Source organism: Periplaneta americana, chromosome 16, assembly GCF_040183065.1.
Source record: "Periplaneta americana isolate PAMFEO1 chromosome 16, P.americana_PAMFEO1_priV1, whole genome shotgun sequence".
NCBI classification, from domain to species: Eukaryota; Metazoa; Arthropoda; class Insecta; order Blattodea; family Blattidae; genus Periplaneta; species Periplaneta americana.
Genome location: NC_091132.1, coordinates 176,056,833 through 176,074,210, shown reverse-complemented (window position 1 = coordinate 176,074,210; position 17,378 = coordinate 176,056,833). Strand labels below are relative to the sequence as shown.

The window sequence follows — 17,378 nt, the reverse complement described above, 5'->3', positions numbered from 1 at the left end:
TCAGGAAATATGTAAACATTTCAAAACTTCGTTCCACCTGATTATTGCAGTATCATTTTAAAAATTATATAAAATAATAAATACTGTATATGTGAATTTCGTTTGTTCTAATTTTCTCTTGGGTGAATTCTTCGGTGCATCAATCGTCCATGCGTCAAATTTCATTTGAGTGAATATTCTGTGTGAACTAGCACCGATATAAATATACTTGAACAATACGAAATGTACAAACATGTATGGGAAAAATGAGAAGCAGTATACTGATTATATGCAATTGTTCATTACTCCGTTATTAAGATACTGTTTGGAAAGTTTGGTTAAACTACTTCAAATGTATGTATGCCTAGAGTTTTTGTTGACCAACGTTTCAACAAATATATTATGTATTTTCATTACAATGTAAACAACAAAATAACTATATTCGTTATGGATAAATATTTCAGACCAGATGCTGCTCCTCATTTTGATTTGGCTCACAAAGTATGGACTCATTGGTTGAAGATTTTTGATAATTTTTTTATCTGCAGTGTTAACTACTCTTTCAGATTCAAACAAGTTAAATCTGATCAATTATATATCTCATTCTGTTTATGGTTGTATATGTGAAATTAGTACCCTGGAGGAACGTAATGAAATATATACTAGACATCTACCTGCCATTACAAGACAGGATTGCGGAGAAACTATAGCTCACTATGGTCCTATTCAGACACTCCTAGCTCTGTGTAATACAGGAAACTATTTTAAAGCTGTAAATCGACCTGATAATAATTATATTCGTGACTTTTTTTTTCCCTGGACTCTCTTCTTCTCAAATACGTCAGAAGGTTTTGGAAGGTAATACTCTCACACAGGCTTTAAACTAGAAAATAAATAATTGTCGCAAAAATCCACAAATGAAAAATTATATTTGTTCAAAATACGAAAATATTGTAAAATATTCTAAATAATTGTACAAAAAAAATTAAATTAGTAAGGTTTATAGAAACAAAAAGATAAGTATTTTTTTCTTGGAGTTTTATTGCTTTAAGTCCATCTACCACACTCTAGATGAGATTATGCTCGTAAATCATTAGACGTAGTTGTGTTTAGTACCGATGACTGCAGAATTTACATCACATCAAAATACGTTATTTTATACGCATTGTAAACATTCAAATTCCGTACCAGTAGGCTCATCAAGATTTATTATTAGCATAGAGCTAACTCCTTTTACTGAAAGACGTTTTCTAATTATAGTTTTTACAAGATTTATGCCCCTAAATCCTCGCTCACAGTTTACGATAATCGTCTTAGAGGCTTAGGAAACCCTTTGGCAGAATGGATTTATCAACGAGCTAGATACTATCTAACTGGTTTGAATTTATATACAGGTATTGTGTATCCAGTTTATAATGTGCACATCACTGGGCATATGTAATCCAGAAACCTGTGTGTCACGGTCTTCTATGTGAATTGCTATCCAGCTAGAATAGTTTTCCTTTCTAGAAGTTACTTTTATGTCTCTATATATTTGCTGTATAGAGTCAATTATTCTGTGCTAATTTTGGTCTTACCTAGTGCTTAAGATTTACGGCACAAACAGGTATGTAAATGTAAATATTTCAGTGCACAGTGGGCAATATACTGTTGCATTGTATTCCGCAAAAGATTGGAGTAAACGGCATCCACAAACTTTCTTCATGACTTTCAATCCGTTGTGCTTTATATCGGCTTGTACTACAGACAAGTAGTTCTTTCTTTGCGTAGTAATATGTATAATGTTTTTCGGCAAATGTTTTCACTTATCTCGCATGACATACAGTTGATTCTTGCTTACCGATGTATGTTGTATTGTCACATTATTTCTACAATATTTGTATATGGAACTTGGGTCTTACGAATACTACTCTCCACATTAATAATTATAAGCAGTATATGAATATTGATACAGAATGTTTTACTCTGATTACGCAGGAGGGAACAAATGCACGATACCGAAGGAGCGAATATTTCGTATACCGGTACTTATGACGTCATCTTATTTACTCGAAAATAAAAACGAAATTACACTCCTGATCTCCTGACCCCCAACTCTCCTTCATTTCCTCATCTATCTGTCACATCTTATATATTTCATATTTTATATCACTCAAAATATCACTTATTTCACACATTACTTATATTTAACCTACATTAAATCGACTGCAATGCATATTATATGTTCAAGTTACTTACTCAGGTAGGCCTAATTGTTTTCGTGAATTATTGTCCCAGTGACATGTTGCTAAGGTGTGTGATTTGAGTGGAAGCTGTGGTGCGTGTCGTAGGAGAGTTGGTCAGGGAGTATTTTGTGACAGTTCTAGAATGTGATTTCATTCTGGAAGTAGTAACACAGCTAGTGATGAGGTTAGTCTATGTGATAACTGGTCATGTGAACTCTCTCACTATAAAACATCAGTTGTAAAACAGGAGAAATCCATCGCCAACCTACAATATGAGCGGGAACTTTTCAAAATTCAATTGGGAAATTACACACTGTATATCGTTCTGAAACTTATTCGAACCTATTTTGTCTTCTCCTACCTTTTTTTACTATTTATTCTCCCTCTACCTTCATGATACATTCTTTTCATTACCATTTCTATCTCTTACTTGTTATACTTATATAATATATATATATATATATATATATATATATATATATATATATACTAACCGTACCCGTGCGCCACTGCACCTGTTAGAAATAAATATAAAGTAATTACATAATTAAAATAGGACGTTTTATCCAGGGAACAACAACTTTTACAACAGCGCAAAATAATCTGCTTCGCTCATTACCCAATTTTTTTGCATTTCATTTATTGCATATATATTTTATGTATTTTAACACGATTCAATTGAGCATAGTTAAAATTTGAATTACAAAATAATGGATTGCTAAGCTAACGTACTATTACTGCATACTAAATCAATACACTCTCGTTGTTCGCTAATTCTCTGAGATTAAAATGAGTGTACATCAATATAATTTTAAGAAATACAGAAAACGAATGTACCAAATAGCCTATCAAATTTTCTGTGCGTAAGAAGCTATTTTAATCGTACCTCTCCTCGATTTACTCACACGTTACTGTAATAACATTATAGCATTATGTCCATCTAGAGAACCTACACTTTCCAATGGTGAAATAATAATTAATTATACAAGTCGGTTAATTTAGCTTCTGATATTACTTCATACAAACACAGAAACATTCTCTGTATGGTCGACCTGGTTGGCAAGTTGGTATAGCGCTGGCCTTCTATGCCCAATGTTGCGGGTTCGATCCCGGGCCAGGTCGATGGCATTTAAGTGTGCTTAAATGCGACAGGCTCATGTCAGTAGATTTACTGGCATGTAAAAGAACTCCTGCGGGACAAAATTCCGGCACATCCGGCGACGCTGATATAACCTCTGCAGTTGCGAGCGTCGTTAAATAAAACATAACATTTATCATTTCTCTGTAGACTATGTTTAATAGCTTTCGATTGTTGATGTCCAAGGCCCCTGTTTCGATTGTTGTTGTCCAAGACCCCTTATAAACGAAGTCATTTGTTCTTAATTCTTTGCACTATCTTAGATGGCGTTATTTTAATTTTAAAACTCATTTATCTCATTAAATATCAGTCCTATCAAACTTTTGTGAGGAATAAAACTTATCGGAAATTATTTTTAAATAAACTTTTGTTATGTAACGTTTTTCACAAAAATCAATAATAAGCGAGATATTTCGATTTATTTAATTCAGGCCCCCTTATAACCCCCCTTTTAAATAAAGTATTTTGAATGCCATATAGCCTAAAATCTAAGTTACAACGAAGCTAATTTATATTGCAATTTTCATATAAATCGGTTTAGCCATTATCGCGTGAAAAGGTAACAAACATACAGACAGACATACAAACAAAAATTTCAAAAATGCGATTTTCTGTTTCAGGGTGGTTAATTATGTATGTTAGGACTAATTATTTTTTGGAAAATCGAAAATTACCAGAAAAATTTCGGGTACAGATTTATTATTACTATAGATATATCCTAATATCTGTTCCACCTGATGCTATATTCCTAAACCCTCCTAATTCTTAGTCCTTATTGAAATCTAACATGGCTAATTCACACGCCTCGCTCACTTTGCTATTTACATCACTTCACTAAGTAATTTAATACCTTTACACTATATTCTTACACTTTACATAATTTAAGCGACTCATACACTTATCTTCCATTGCTCTACACTGTGTCTTTCATGTCTTTTGTTTTCTTTTTTCACTTCGTCTATTTCCTACTTTACTCGTCCAACACTATTTAGTAGACATCTGCATTTTTTTTAAAACGCCGGAACGAATCCATGGGAACAAATCATAAACAGAAGCTAGACAAAAACACTATCGTGAAATGATCGACTTTATTTGTCAGACAACTACTGTATCTTGTCCCTAGTATCACATGCTCATCTGTGCTGATGTACACATTCGTTTGTATTTTTGTGGCAACTTTTGTGTGTTGTGGCGCACACAGAAATACACACACTGCGCAGATGTGGACTTATTATTAAAAGTTAGTAAGTCTGTCCGAGTATTTCACATTCTGCATATTAACTTATGTTACTTAATGTTCTCCTTCAGTCGTAATGGACGTGATCAAGATGGAACCTGGGTCTGACCCAATGGGTATACAGACAAGTGGTATCGCAGATGTAGAAGAGAAGAAGCCTTTATCTGAGGTATACTGAGAGCAATTACTGTTTCTTTTCATTTTCTAAATGCGTCATTTATAACTAGGAAACGCATTCCTTTGTAATTAACTGTTTTTTCTTCCACGACATGAAACACAACTAAAAAAAGTTGAATATTGTGAATGTGAAGTTCCAAACGGAAATTTATTTCACATTAAACAAACATACTCACAAAATGGTGTGAATATTTAAATTCAGGATATATATTTCAAACAAAAAAAGTTTTTTTTTTTTATTCCATGGATTTTTAGAAGAGCATTTATGTAATTTAAATAATAGGTTATTTAGAATAATATTAACCTTTATATTTCATGGTGGATCCTTCTGATCATACTATCAGCAAAATGTCATCCAATAAATATATTCTTTTACTCATATATGCTGCGATAAGACGCTTTTCAGATAAATTATTTCACTGTTGGTTTTGGAATAGCTAGATGTGCATTTGTTGACATCAGTATTAATAAAAATGTGGACGGACTTTATAAATAGTCACGGGTTTTCTTGAACAAATTTTATGCTGTTTTGTCTAATTATTTTGTAATTTTTGTTACAGGAAGCAAATTTATTAGATTTGGACGTCACTAAAATAAAAACTGAACGTATAGACCACAGGTATGACATTAAATCGGAGATAGTATTTGAGGAATCTGCAGTGCCAATTGACTTTCCCGTGCTGAAGAGTGAAGCTGAGGTGAGTGCAGTCTATGAAGTGTGTTGGTCGGTAGTTCACTCTCTGTTACTTTCTGGCTGATGCAGCTGCTGCAGTCATCCCAGTGGTAACTTTTACCCTATCCAATTTTTCAGTTAATTGTTTTACTAGCACTGTTTAGTTCATTTGAATCATATACCGTACTTGCTGGTAATCCATTAGCGTCAAAATGGATGCCCACATCCTTCACAAAATGTTTCCATTACTGACTTTGCTTTAAAGATTGGCTGAGTTGTACATTTTTACTGCGTGATTTTCATGTATTATTGTCCTCTGTGTCTGTTTTACGTAATCTTCTTCTACAGGAAGAGTTTTGTGAGTTGGATCAAGTGAAGGAGGTCAAACTGGAAGTAACAGCAGAAGAGAATCAAGTCTTGACTGAGAGGTGAGTGTAATATACGAGTCCCTAGTTTGTTGTTGGTTTTACTGCTTTATTTAAATAATGACAACCTAAACATATTTGTAATTTCAACGTGATTATTTTATATATGAATACTGCAATTTATCTTGCGGTCATAAATGACATGATTGATATCATATCCTATCTCTATCACGAACACCTGCCCTACCGCTACTTTACCACTCCTACAACTGCCAACTAGTGGAGCTGATGTTGCTGCTGTCGGAGAAAATACCAAGGCATAGACCTGCCTTCAACTTTTCCCATTTAATGCAGAACAGTTCACCAACCATTTTCATTGACTAATGGAATGTAGCCAGGATATATAGTTCCTGTTGTTTTCTCAGGTCTGATCCGGCAGTTGTAGTAGGTTTTGTGTATAGCTTTGAAGGAAGTGGGTCCTACTTCTCTGCAGCATATCTTTCACAGATCCTGAGTTCTAACATATAAATTAGAAAATCTGTGTCCATTTCAATTTTTGGATATAGTATTATTATTATTATTATTATTATTATTATTATTATTATAATTATTTAATTTGTACCATTGTTATTTATTTAATTGTATTAATTGTATGACCGCGTTAGACTTCTATTGTCCAGTGTCTGTTGTCGAGCACATAAATAATAATTAAATAAATAATTATTATTATTATTGAAAGATAATCTATACAGAAGTAACTCAAGCTCATTGTCAATTGCTAATGGCATATGGGGTCCCAAATCTAGTAGTGGACACAATTAACCATTTTTTTTATTTAAATAAATTCTGAGTGGTTGATGTTTTAAGTGATTTATTTTTCAAGATATTCATCATATATTTAAACACATGTACATTTGCTTCGGTATGTTTGATTACGGGTGAATTTTTCTGGCAAAATTGTATATCACTTTTTGTATAGTGAAGACGAATTTTAGTATTGGACACTCAAATTTTAGTAGTGGACATAAAAAAATTCAGTAGTGGACACCCAGTTAAAAATAACAAATAATCTGGAAAAAATGTAGTTCACCAGTAAACAATAAATAGACTGCCTTGTATTATATATGTGAAGGAAATAATGTGGTAGGTAATTAAGATTGTTTAACCACTAGCCTTAAATCTAGAAAAACATAACTTGAAATTTTACAAAAATAACATTCAGACAAGAAAAAATCACACTAGTCCTAGGCCATAGTTTCACTTATATTAATTTAATAGTCATTATGCAACGAGCCTATAATGGTAGTAATTAAGACTCGAGTATGTTAATGAAACGAGCGCAAGCGAGTTTCGTAATTTTCATACAAGCGTCTTAATTACCGTTATAGGCAAGTTTCATACAATTTTTTATGCTCGACCATATTTCTAACTTGAAATTATTCATAAGTATTCATGTTATCGTTATCTGACTGGGGGGCGGAACTGACCTTGTGCAATATCTCATAAATTGTGAGATGTGCGCTGTCGCGAAAGTATTGATTTTTTCGTAGAAACAAATGTCATTGACCTAGATATAATTTAGTGAGTAAAATATAGATTAATCTTGATATAACCTTGAAATTGATTTAGACATTGAAAAACGAGATGACAAATTGAATTTATTTGTATATTATTTACAATTAACGCTAATTAATATAGTAACAGAACATAACCATCTGCGACATTATTGGATTTCCAGCCTCCGCGATGTTTCGCTATTTGTCTGTCGATTGCATATCCGAGAATAATCGATACTTGCGCTCTCAAATTGCTACAATGATGTTTTCTGATTGGTGGAACACCTGAACTTTAATGGATAAGTGTACTTTAATGAGGTCCATTAAAGGGCTGCTACCAGGTGTATAATTACTACATTTCGGCATGGTCGAGCATAAAAAAAAAGTTCTACACCGTATGAAAACGACTCCCCCAGCAGGCCTATGTAATCAGAAAAACTATCTTGATCTTCACTGAGTGTAGCACAGTTGTGACAGTGAAAGATGACGCAGTCTTCCTCCATATCCTCTTCATCCAAGCCAAATGCATTCACACGTGACTTTGGGATGCATTTAATGTGGTGTGTATCTTTGCATTTGTCATATTCAACCCATGGTCGCTTCAGTTTCTTCAGGTTTAAACTCTTACCACATTTCTTGCAAAGCCAATCGTTCGGATCTTCGATTAATGTTCTGCTCTTTGGCATTTTTTTTTTCTTCTGTCAAAATGAAATGCTGCTTCCACTTTTGAGAGGAGACAACTGCAGGGAATACCTGTCTACGTTGGGCCACTTTTTTTTTCTGGGGTGTTTGGATAAAAGAGGCATCTTTTAAAGGGGCTGCTAACAGTACCCCCTTTCTTTGAGGGATAGGATGGTGATGAACAAGATGGACCAGTTTGAGGGGAGTTGGGTGTGACTTGAGATGGACCTGGTAACTGCGTAGAGCTGCTTGCAGGTGCAGCCTAGTAGCTGACGTTTCTGATGCAGCTGTTCTAGAGATTCGTTCCCAATAGGGATATCCTCAACTAGCACCAACAGATAGCGCACGTGTACTTTGAGGGTTGCGCTTTGCGTGTGCATTTGTTTTTCGGTATGTAAACATTGAGGATATACATAGTGTATTAGTATATTAAATACTCTTAAAAACAACTAAAAATGACAAATTTTTGTTATGTTCCTATAAGTAAAAACCAAGGAAAGCTTTTTGTCATCAATCAGGTCCCGAAATATTCTGAATAAATGCTTTAAACCTTAAAAAAATATAACTAATTATATTCCGCCTCGAAAGTGCTAGCTATTAAATAAAAGTAACTACTTCAAGTAAGGAATTGTTGAGTACAGTTTCATTTTTAGAAAGATTAATAAGAACATATGCAACCTCGACAGCGAGCTATGTTAGCTTAGATTATACGCAGTAGTTGTAGGAGTCTCTAAAGTTCACGCCTGCAGTAAACTCTCAATAAACTGGGATGTTTATTATCCAGGACGATCCGTAGTGAAACTCATTTCGTGAAAAATGTTTTTACTGTATTGTACCCTAATTATTAAAACCATGTTTTAACTTCAAATGTTCAAAATCATCCTACATAGTATTCAAAACTGCATGTTCTTAACCTAAAAACGCACGACTAATCGTGATACTATTGCGATCATATTATACCATCCTATTATAAATTGCGTTTGATCTTTCTGCAACTACAGAAAAAAATACAAGGAATTCAATATCGATAGTCCCTTCCCTATAAAAAAAAACACATTAGTTGCTGCATATCCTGTTTTTAGCGTATGGTACTTAAATACAAATGATTAAAGAGGGCAATATTCACCTTCGACATAGTTCCTATTTTTTTATTCGTGCATATTGTTCTCAAAGTTCTCGTTTAGGTTCATGAACATTCAATTTACTCGTATCTATATTCTGCATACTGCAGATTTCTCCACCCATCTCGGGGAATCGCTATTATACAGGTTTACGTTATTATTTATTGTAAATTAAATTAAGTTATGATGTAAGAAAATATTGAATTATATTAAATTATACTAGGTTATACAAAATAATTTTAAATATAATTTTGACACTCACAGAAAACCAACAAGCGGAAAAACGTAATCAACTGTAGCATATGACATAACATAGCCCTACAACATGTTGCACTGTATGGAACGCTCCTGCCATCTAGCGGTAAAACTTCCCATAACATATCCCTACTGAGTTCACCACTTCCCCTATCCTGCAGTCACGCCAAATCCTTAGGAGATTCTTCAGGTGACCACTGCTCACCATCTCGAACCTCCTTGAACCTGCCAAAGTGACAGGATTAATTTTGTCCTCCTGCATTTCAATGAAAGTCTTGGTCTGGGATACGGAAGCTCCTCTGCCAGAGGATTAATTGGCTCTCTACTCTGGATACATTTGTCAAAATTGACAATCTGACTTTTGAATGGATAAAGCCCAGTGCGTAGAAACCCAATCTTTATTACTTCTTCAGTAGCTTTGGTTGCAAAGACAGATTGCAAAAGACCACAAAATGTTTTCTTCTTTACATCCTTTGGGTAGTTCTCAAATTTCCACTGGCGTACCACATCCTTCCAACCACCCTTGAAAACACTAACATCAGTTGGCTGCAAGGGATGTGTGCTATTAGTACAGGGCTAGGCACATTACGTGATTCTGAGAAATGAGCGCTGTGTGCTTTAAAGAGCGTGTCTTGCGAGCATTGTGACGTATGCATACTGTACGTCATTCAGTGTCGGTGCAGTGGTGACTCTGCAGTATGATGGCGAACTTTGAAGACGGAGTTTCCGCTCATACACTAAAGCATCCCGCTATTCCCAATGTTTTTAATGTATCATGGGAGGAGGAGTTCTTTTTGGTAGAGAGTAGTGGATTAGCAAAGTGTTTAATTTGGTATAAAAGACTGCAACTGATTAAGAAGTTCAATATCCAACGACATTATTCTTTACAACATGCTACTGAATATGACAAATAAGTTGGTAATGAACGCCATAAATTAATACAACAACTTAAAGGAAATGTTCCTCAGGTACTTTATATTAGAGTATCTATTTCATATTTATATTGCATTATAAGTTATTATACATTTAGTAATATAATAATTTTAAATTATACAAGTAAGTATCATGATATATCATAGTATAGTATATTACAGTTCATGATATATCATATATCATATTATGTACATGAACTGTAATATATTACACTATGATGTATCATAATACTTGTATAATTTAAAATTATATATTACTAAATGTATAATAACTTATAATGCAATATAAATATCGAATGGATACTCAAATATAATGTACCTGAGAAACATTTTATGTACGTTGTATTAATTTATGGTCATATCATATCATATCATATATTACATTACATCATATTTTATTACATTACATTACATTATATTATATTATATTATATTATTATATATTATATTACATTATATTATATTACATTACATTATATTACAATCATGATAAATAATACTTTAATTGAACGTGTTAACTCATTTAACTATTTAGGTTATAAACTCTCTTACGTCACTGATGAAGATATGTCAAACATAATATCTAAATTTATAAAAATCACTGGCGTCATTAACACCGTCTTCAAATCATCCCATGTTCAGAAACATACAAGGCTAAAGGTATATAAAACACTAGCTCGACCGGTCCTCACTTACGGTAGCGAGGCATGGACAATCAGAAAAGCTGATGAGCAAAGATGACGACAGCGGAAATGAGGTTCATGCGACGAACAGCGGGATGCTCTTTGCTGGAACACCGTAAAAATGTGGACATATTGCAGGAACTCAAAATGGATCCTATAGTTAATTTTGTTCAACAATATCGACTTCAGTGGAAAAAACATGTCGAAAGGATGGATCGCACTAGATGGCCTAAACAGATTCTTACTTATATACCAAGAGGAAAGAGGAAATTGGGAAGACCACGCAAGCGCTGGCATGAGACCGTAACAGATCCTGTAGGGTCTAATACGTGAGGGATATGATGATGATGACATTATATTACATTACATTATATTATATTATATGACATTACATTATATTATATTACATTACATTATATTACATTATATTACATTATATTACATTACATTATATTATATTACATTACATTATATTATATTATATTATATTATATTATATTATATTATATTATATTATATTATATGACATTACATTACATTATATTACATTACATTATATTATACTACATTACATTATATTACATTACATTACATTATATTATATTATATTATATATTATATTATATTACATTACATTATATTATATTATATTATTATATATTATATTACATTACATTATATTACATTACATTATATATTACATTATATTATATTATATTATATGACATTACATTATATTACATTACATTATATTACATTACATTACATTATATTATATTACATTACATTACATTATATTATATATTATATTACATTACATTATATTATATTATATTATATTATATTATATTATATTATATGACATTACATTACGTTATATTACATTACATTATATTATATTACATTACATTATATTACATTACATTATATTACATTACATTACATTATATTACATTATATTATATTACATTACATTACATTATATTACATTACATTATATTACATTACATTACATTATATTACATTATATACATTATATATTATGTTACATTACATTATATTATATTACATTATATTATATATTATATTACATTACATTACATTACATTATATTATATTATATTATATTATATTATATTATATTATATTATATTATATATTAACAGGATGACAATAATGCACTTCGTGAATCGGCTATGAGAATTAGCTACAAAATTTGCCACGAAATTGCAAAGGAATTGAAAACATTCAACGGAGGTGAATTCATCAAGCGATGTTTAATTACATTGGCAGATGAACTCTGTCCACAGCAAGTAGGGAAGTGGAAGCCATACGCCTTCTCGTAGAACCGTGGTGAGGAGATTGCAGTCTGTGCGTATGGGTTATGTAAATAAGCCTAATGATTTGTGTGTGTGCATAGAGCGAAGTTTATTCCACTAAATTAATAAGAGTGTTATAAAGTCTGTACAGTACAATGGATTGATGTAATATCCTTATAAACTATTATATACTGACAGACTGAATGACTAGAACAACCGTGGCTCTTGTTACATTAATGCAGGGAAGGTAGCTGTAATGCGAGTCCGCCACTGCGTGAGCGTTCTGCTCTGGCTTGGAATCGAAGTAGCTTTCGGAGCGAGAGGAGCTCTGGCACGATGTCATTTGAGCGGTGGCCATCTACAAACATTATGACAGGTCGTGGAATGTTTTCATTCTTCAAAAATTCCATGAAATGATTCGAAATGTATTCGAAGAACACTTCGCTGTTCATCCAGCCACTCTCCGAGACCAATTGCCCATAAATCTGGCACAGAATCTGCAACATCTCGTGGCAGTCTCTTGTACGGGAAAATGACGATAGGTGGCACAGTTTCTCTTCCTGCCGAGAAGCAACCCATTACTATTAACTGTTCCTTCTCATTGTTGATAAAAGTCCCCTCTGCCTCGTGGTCCAAGGACTTTACCACTTTTTGGGCACAACATGAAGCCAGATTCGTCTGCGTTAAATACCCGCCTTGGATGGCTTAGAACGTTCCTGAAGCCATCTGCAGTTAAAGTTAATTCAACTTCTTGAAACCACTTCTCGATAATCTTCTTTGACACTGATGCACGTGATCGATTTAAACTCTCTGCATGTTTCTCGGAAATTACAGGATTGCGTTTCATAAATGCATGAAACCACGTCATTCCCGGGACGTTGTTCGTGAAGGGATTGTGTCGTTTATCTGCATCAAGCACCCTCTTCACCTCATTTTATGTTCCTAATTATGTCAGGTGAAGAATACAATGCGTGCAGCTCTGCGTTATGTAACTTTCTCCATTCTCCTGTAACTTCATATCTCTTAGCTCCAAATATTTTCCTAAGCACCTTATTCTCAAACATCCTTAATCTCTGTTCGTCTCTCAAAGTGAGAGTCCAAGTTTCACAACCATACAGAACAACCGGTAATATAACTGTTTTATAAATTCTAACTTTCAGATTTTTTGACAGAAGACTAGATGACAAAAGCTTCTCAACCGAATAATAACAGGCATTTCCCATTTTTATTCTGCGTTTAATTTCCTCCCGAGTGTCATTTATATTTGTTACTGTTGCTCCAAGATATTTGAATTTTTCCACCTCTTCGAAAGATAAATCTCCAATTTTTATAGTTCCATTTCGTACAATATTCTGGTCACGAGACATAATCATATACTTAGTCTTTTCGGGATTTACTTCCTACCCGATCGCTTTACTTGCTTCAACTAGAATTTCCGCGTTTTCCCTAATCGTTTGTGGATTTTCTCCTAACATATTCACGTCATCCGCATAGACAAGAAGCTGATGTAACCCATTCAACTCCAAACCCTGTCTATTATCCTGAACTTAGCTAATGGCATATTCTTGAGCGAAGTTAAAAAGTAAAGGTGATAGTGCATCTCCCTGCTTTAGCCCGCAGTGAATTGGAAAAGCATCAGATAGAAACTGGCCTATACAGACTCTGCTGTAAGTTTCACTAAGACACATTTTGATTAATCGAACTAGTGTCTTGGGAATACCTAATTCAATAAGAATATTATATAAAACTTCTCTCTTAACCGAGTCATACGCCTTTCTGAAATCTATGAATAGCTGATGTACTGTACCGTTATATTCCCATTTTTTCTCCAATATCTGTCGAATACAATAAATCTGATCAATAGTCAAATTCAATGAGAATATTATATAAAACTTCTCTCTTAACCGAGTCATACGCCTTTCTGAAATCTATGAATAGCTGATGTACTGTACCCTTATATTCCCATTTTTTCTCCAATATCTGTCGAATACAATAAATCTGATCAATAGTCGATCTGTTACGCCTAATTCCACTCTGATGATTCCCAATAATTTCATATGGAGTAAATCTTCTCCAAAGAGTATTCGACAAAATTTTGTACGACGTCAACAAAAGTGATATTCATCGAAAGTTACTACAGTTAGTCTTATCCCCCTTCTTAAAAATAGGTACGATTATGGAGTTCTTCCATTGTTCTGGTACAATTTCCTTTTCCCAAATTGCAAGTAAAAGTTTATAAATTTCGCTAGATAATGCCCTTCCACCCGCTTGTATTAATTCTGCTGGAATTTGATCAATAACTGGAGACTTGTACCTTTTCAGATTTTCTATCGCAATTTCGACTTCAGAAAGTTGGGTTCGGTATGAATGGCTCAGCAGTTTGTATTTGAATTTCGTCCCGTACTAAAATATATAACAAAAGCATGCTTCAGTATTGGACACCCCTACTGTACATATTAAATAATTTTAGATAACTTTTATTGTTGTTTTAAATGAAAGCTTACTATAAAACATCATACATTATATGTATTTAACTTAAAATAATCACATAAATTACCAGATGCTTACCGATTCAAAACCATGCATCCACTATTTACAAGCAGCAGGAACTGAAACTATTTCCGGCTATCTCTGACTCCATGATTGGCCCAAACTAAGAGCCAATAGCAATCCACCTTACAAAAAATGACCAGTTTAAAAGCCTGAATGCAATTGTAAATAGTTATACCATTGGTTGTGGGTGTTCTTAATAAAATATGTTCGGAACGTGTCCACTACTAACTTACGTTCATTACTAGAATTGGTAGCCTGTGTTACCTTATTGGAAATTTAGACATTCTTTCCACTAATGACACTTATAATTGTCAGTGTTGCAGTTAGCCACAATAGTGGAGTTACAACATTCTGCGAGAATATTCCTGAAGATGAGGACGGCAAGAAATACGATTGTGACATTTGCGGAATGTCTTTTCTCGACCTTGCAAGACTCGAAGGCCATTACCTCGAAGACAAATGTCACAAGGAATTCAATTGCGATGTGTGTGGAAAGTGTTTTTCCCGATCGGGGGATTTCGAAAAGCATTCACGTGTTCACTCAAGCGAGAAACAATTCAGCTGTGACGTTTGTGGAAAGAGTTTTTCTCGCTTGGCTCATCTGCAGAGGCATTCACTCGTGCACACAGGCGCGAAACCATTCAGTTGTAACGAGTGTGGGAAGTGCTTTTCAAACTCCGACAATCTCAAGACACATTCACGCGTGCACACAGGCGCTAAACCTTTCAGTTGTAACGAGTGTGGGAAGTGCTTTTCAAAGTCCGACTCTCTCAGGAATCATTCACATGTGCACACGGGCGCGAAACCATTCAGTTGTAACTTGTGTGGGAAGTGCTTTTCAAACTCCAACAATCTCAAGCGACATTCACGCGTGCACACAGGCGCGAAACCTTTCAGGTGTGACGTCTGTGGGAAGTGTTTATCAAGCTCTTCAATTCTTAAAAGGCATTCAGTGCTTCACACCAGCAAGAAGCCACTCAGTTGTGACGTTTGTGGAAAGTGTTTTTCCCGATTGTGGGATTTCGAAAATCATTCACGCGTTCACTCGAGCGACAATCAATTCCGTTGTGACGTTTGTGGAAAGTGCTTTACAAGGTCAATCAATTTCAAGAAACATTCACGCGTGCACACAGACGCAAAAACATTCAGTTGTGATCTGTGTGGAAAGAGATTTTCGCGCTTGGCTCATCTAGAGAGGCATTCACTCGTGCACTCCGGCGCGAAACCATTCAGTTGTAACGAGTGTGGGAAGTGCTTTTCAAACTCCGACAGTCTCAAGAGGCATTCAGTCTTGCACACAGGCGCGAAACCTTTTAAGTGTGACGTGTGTGGGAAGTGTGTATCAAGCTCTTCAGATCTGAAAAACCATTCAGTCGTTCACACCAGCGAGAAGCCATTCATTTGTGACGTTTGTGGAAAGTGTTTTTCGAACTCGAACTATCTCTATAAGCATAAATTTCTACACTCAGGCGTGAAACCATTCAGTTGTGACGTGTGCGGAATGAGTTTTTCGCGCTCCGCATATTTGAATTCGCATTCACGCGTCCACACAGGGGAGAAGCCATTCGTTTGTGACGTATGTGGCAAATGCTATAAGACGTCTTCACAACTGAAGAAGCATTCCCGCCTGCACATTGTATGAAGTCATTCAATTGTGACGTCATACGCTAAGATAATAATTGAGAATAGAGTTGAGACACAGGATTCAAACATCGCCTATCTTATTGCATAATCCAGTAACGCTTTGCTTCAAATAAATTCAAGTTAACAGCTTTTCCTTATTTCTCAGTGACGAACTAGTTGTCATCATATTTTTTTTATATTTCAGATATAATAAATTACATTATAAAATAATATAATACATATGTATCAAATTCGTTTAATATTTGTATATAATATAATATAATAGGTATATGGTTTTACTTCTCGTAAGAGTTTTGTTTTTCCATTTTCGGCGCTATCAAATCATTACATATTTTAATTGTTGTTGGGGTCAACGTCTCAACTCTTCATTATAAAGGAACTCTAGAGTCTAGACATTGCAGTTAATGACAGATTTATTAATTTATGGATCCAGTTTTTTTTTATTTGAGTACATAATGTACCTATATGTATAAATTATATGTGTTATATTTCCGCTGTGTCGACTGCTAGCTGGTGTGATGTCAGCGCCAACTATAGGGAGAAAGCAGAATTTCACGCACTAGCTGGCTTGAAGGTAATTGGAATCAGTCCGGCTACATCAAAGGTACCGACTCGAAGTGTCCATTCTTTATAATCCCTATTCGCTGAGATATCAATGTGAATTCACGTATATATAGTTGAGAAGCCATTCAGTTGTGATATGAGTGTTAAGTGTTTTGCAATTCCGGTTAATCTCCAGATGCTCTTTTGTGTAAAACCGTTCTGTTGTGGTTTGTTTGGAATGGATTTTTCGCGCTCGGAAAATCTTAATGTGTATTTACGTTTCTACACATAACAGAA

At 34.2% G+C, this 17,378-nt stretch overlaps 1 protein-coding gene across 1 annotated transcript; it reads left to right on the top strand.

The window, feature by feature from the left end:
• Positions 1-1,470: 1,470 nt before the first annotated feature.
• LOC138692020 (oocyte zinc finger protein XlCOF7.1-like) lies at positions 1,471-16,539 on the top strand. Its single transcript, XM_069814815.1, has 5 exons — positions 1,471-1,585; positions 4,651-4,748; positions 5,317-5,454; positions 5,778-5,857; positions 15,210-16,539. The coding sequence occupies exons 2-5, from the start codon at positions 4,656-4,658 to the stop codon at positions 16,534-16,536; spliced, it is 1,638 nt and encodes a 545-aa protein (XP_069670916.1). The 5' UTR covers positions 1,471-1,585; positions 4,651-4,655; the 3' UTR covers positions 16,537-16,539.
• Positions 16,540-17,378: the final 839 nt, after the last annotated feature.

What these genes read in the sequence shown, in the direction of transcription:
- LOC138692020 (XM_069814815.1), top strand. Translation starts at nt 4,656, where the DNA reads ATGGACGTGATCAAGATGGAACCTGGGTCTGACCCAATGGGTATACAG. An exon ending in AGAAGAAGCCTTTATCTGAG is followed by an intron (nt 4,749 to 5,316) that starts GTATACTGAGAG and finishes TTTTTGTTACAG; the next exon opens with GAAGCAAATTTATTAGATTT. An exon ending in AATCAAGTCTTGACTGAGAG is followed by an intron (nt 5,858 to 15,209) that starts GTGAGTGTAATA and finishes TATAATTGTCAG; the next exon opens with TGTTGCAGTTAGCCACAATA.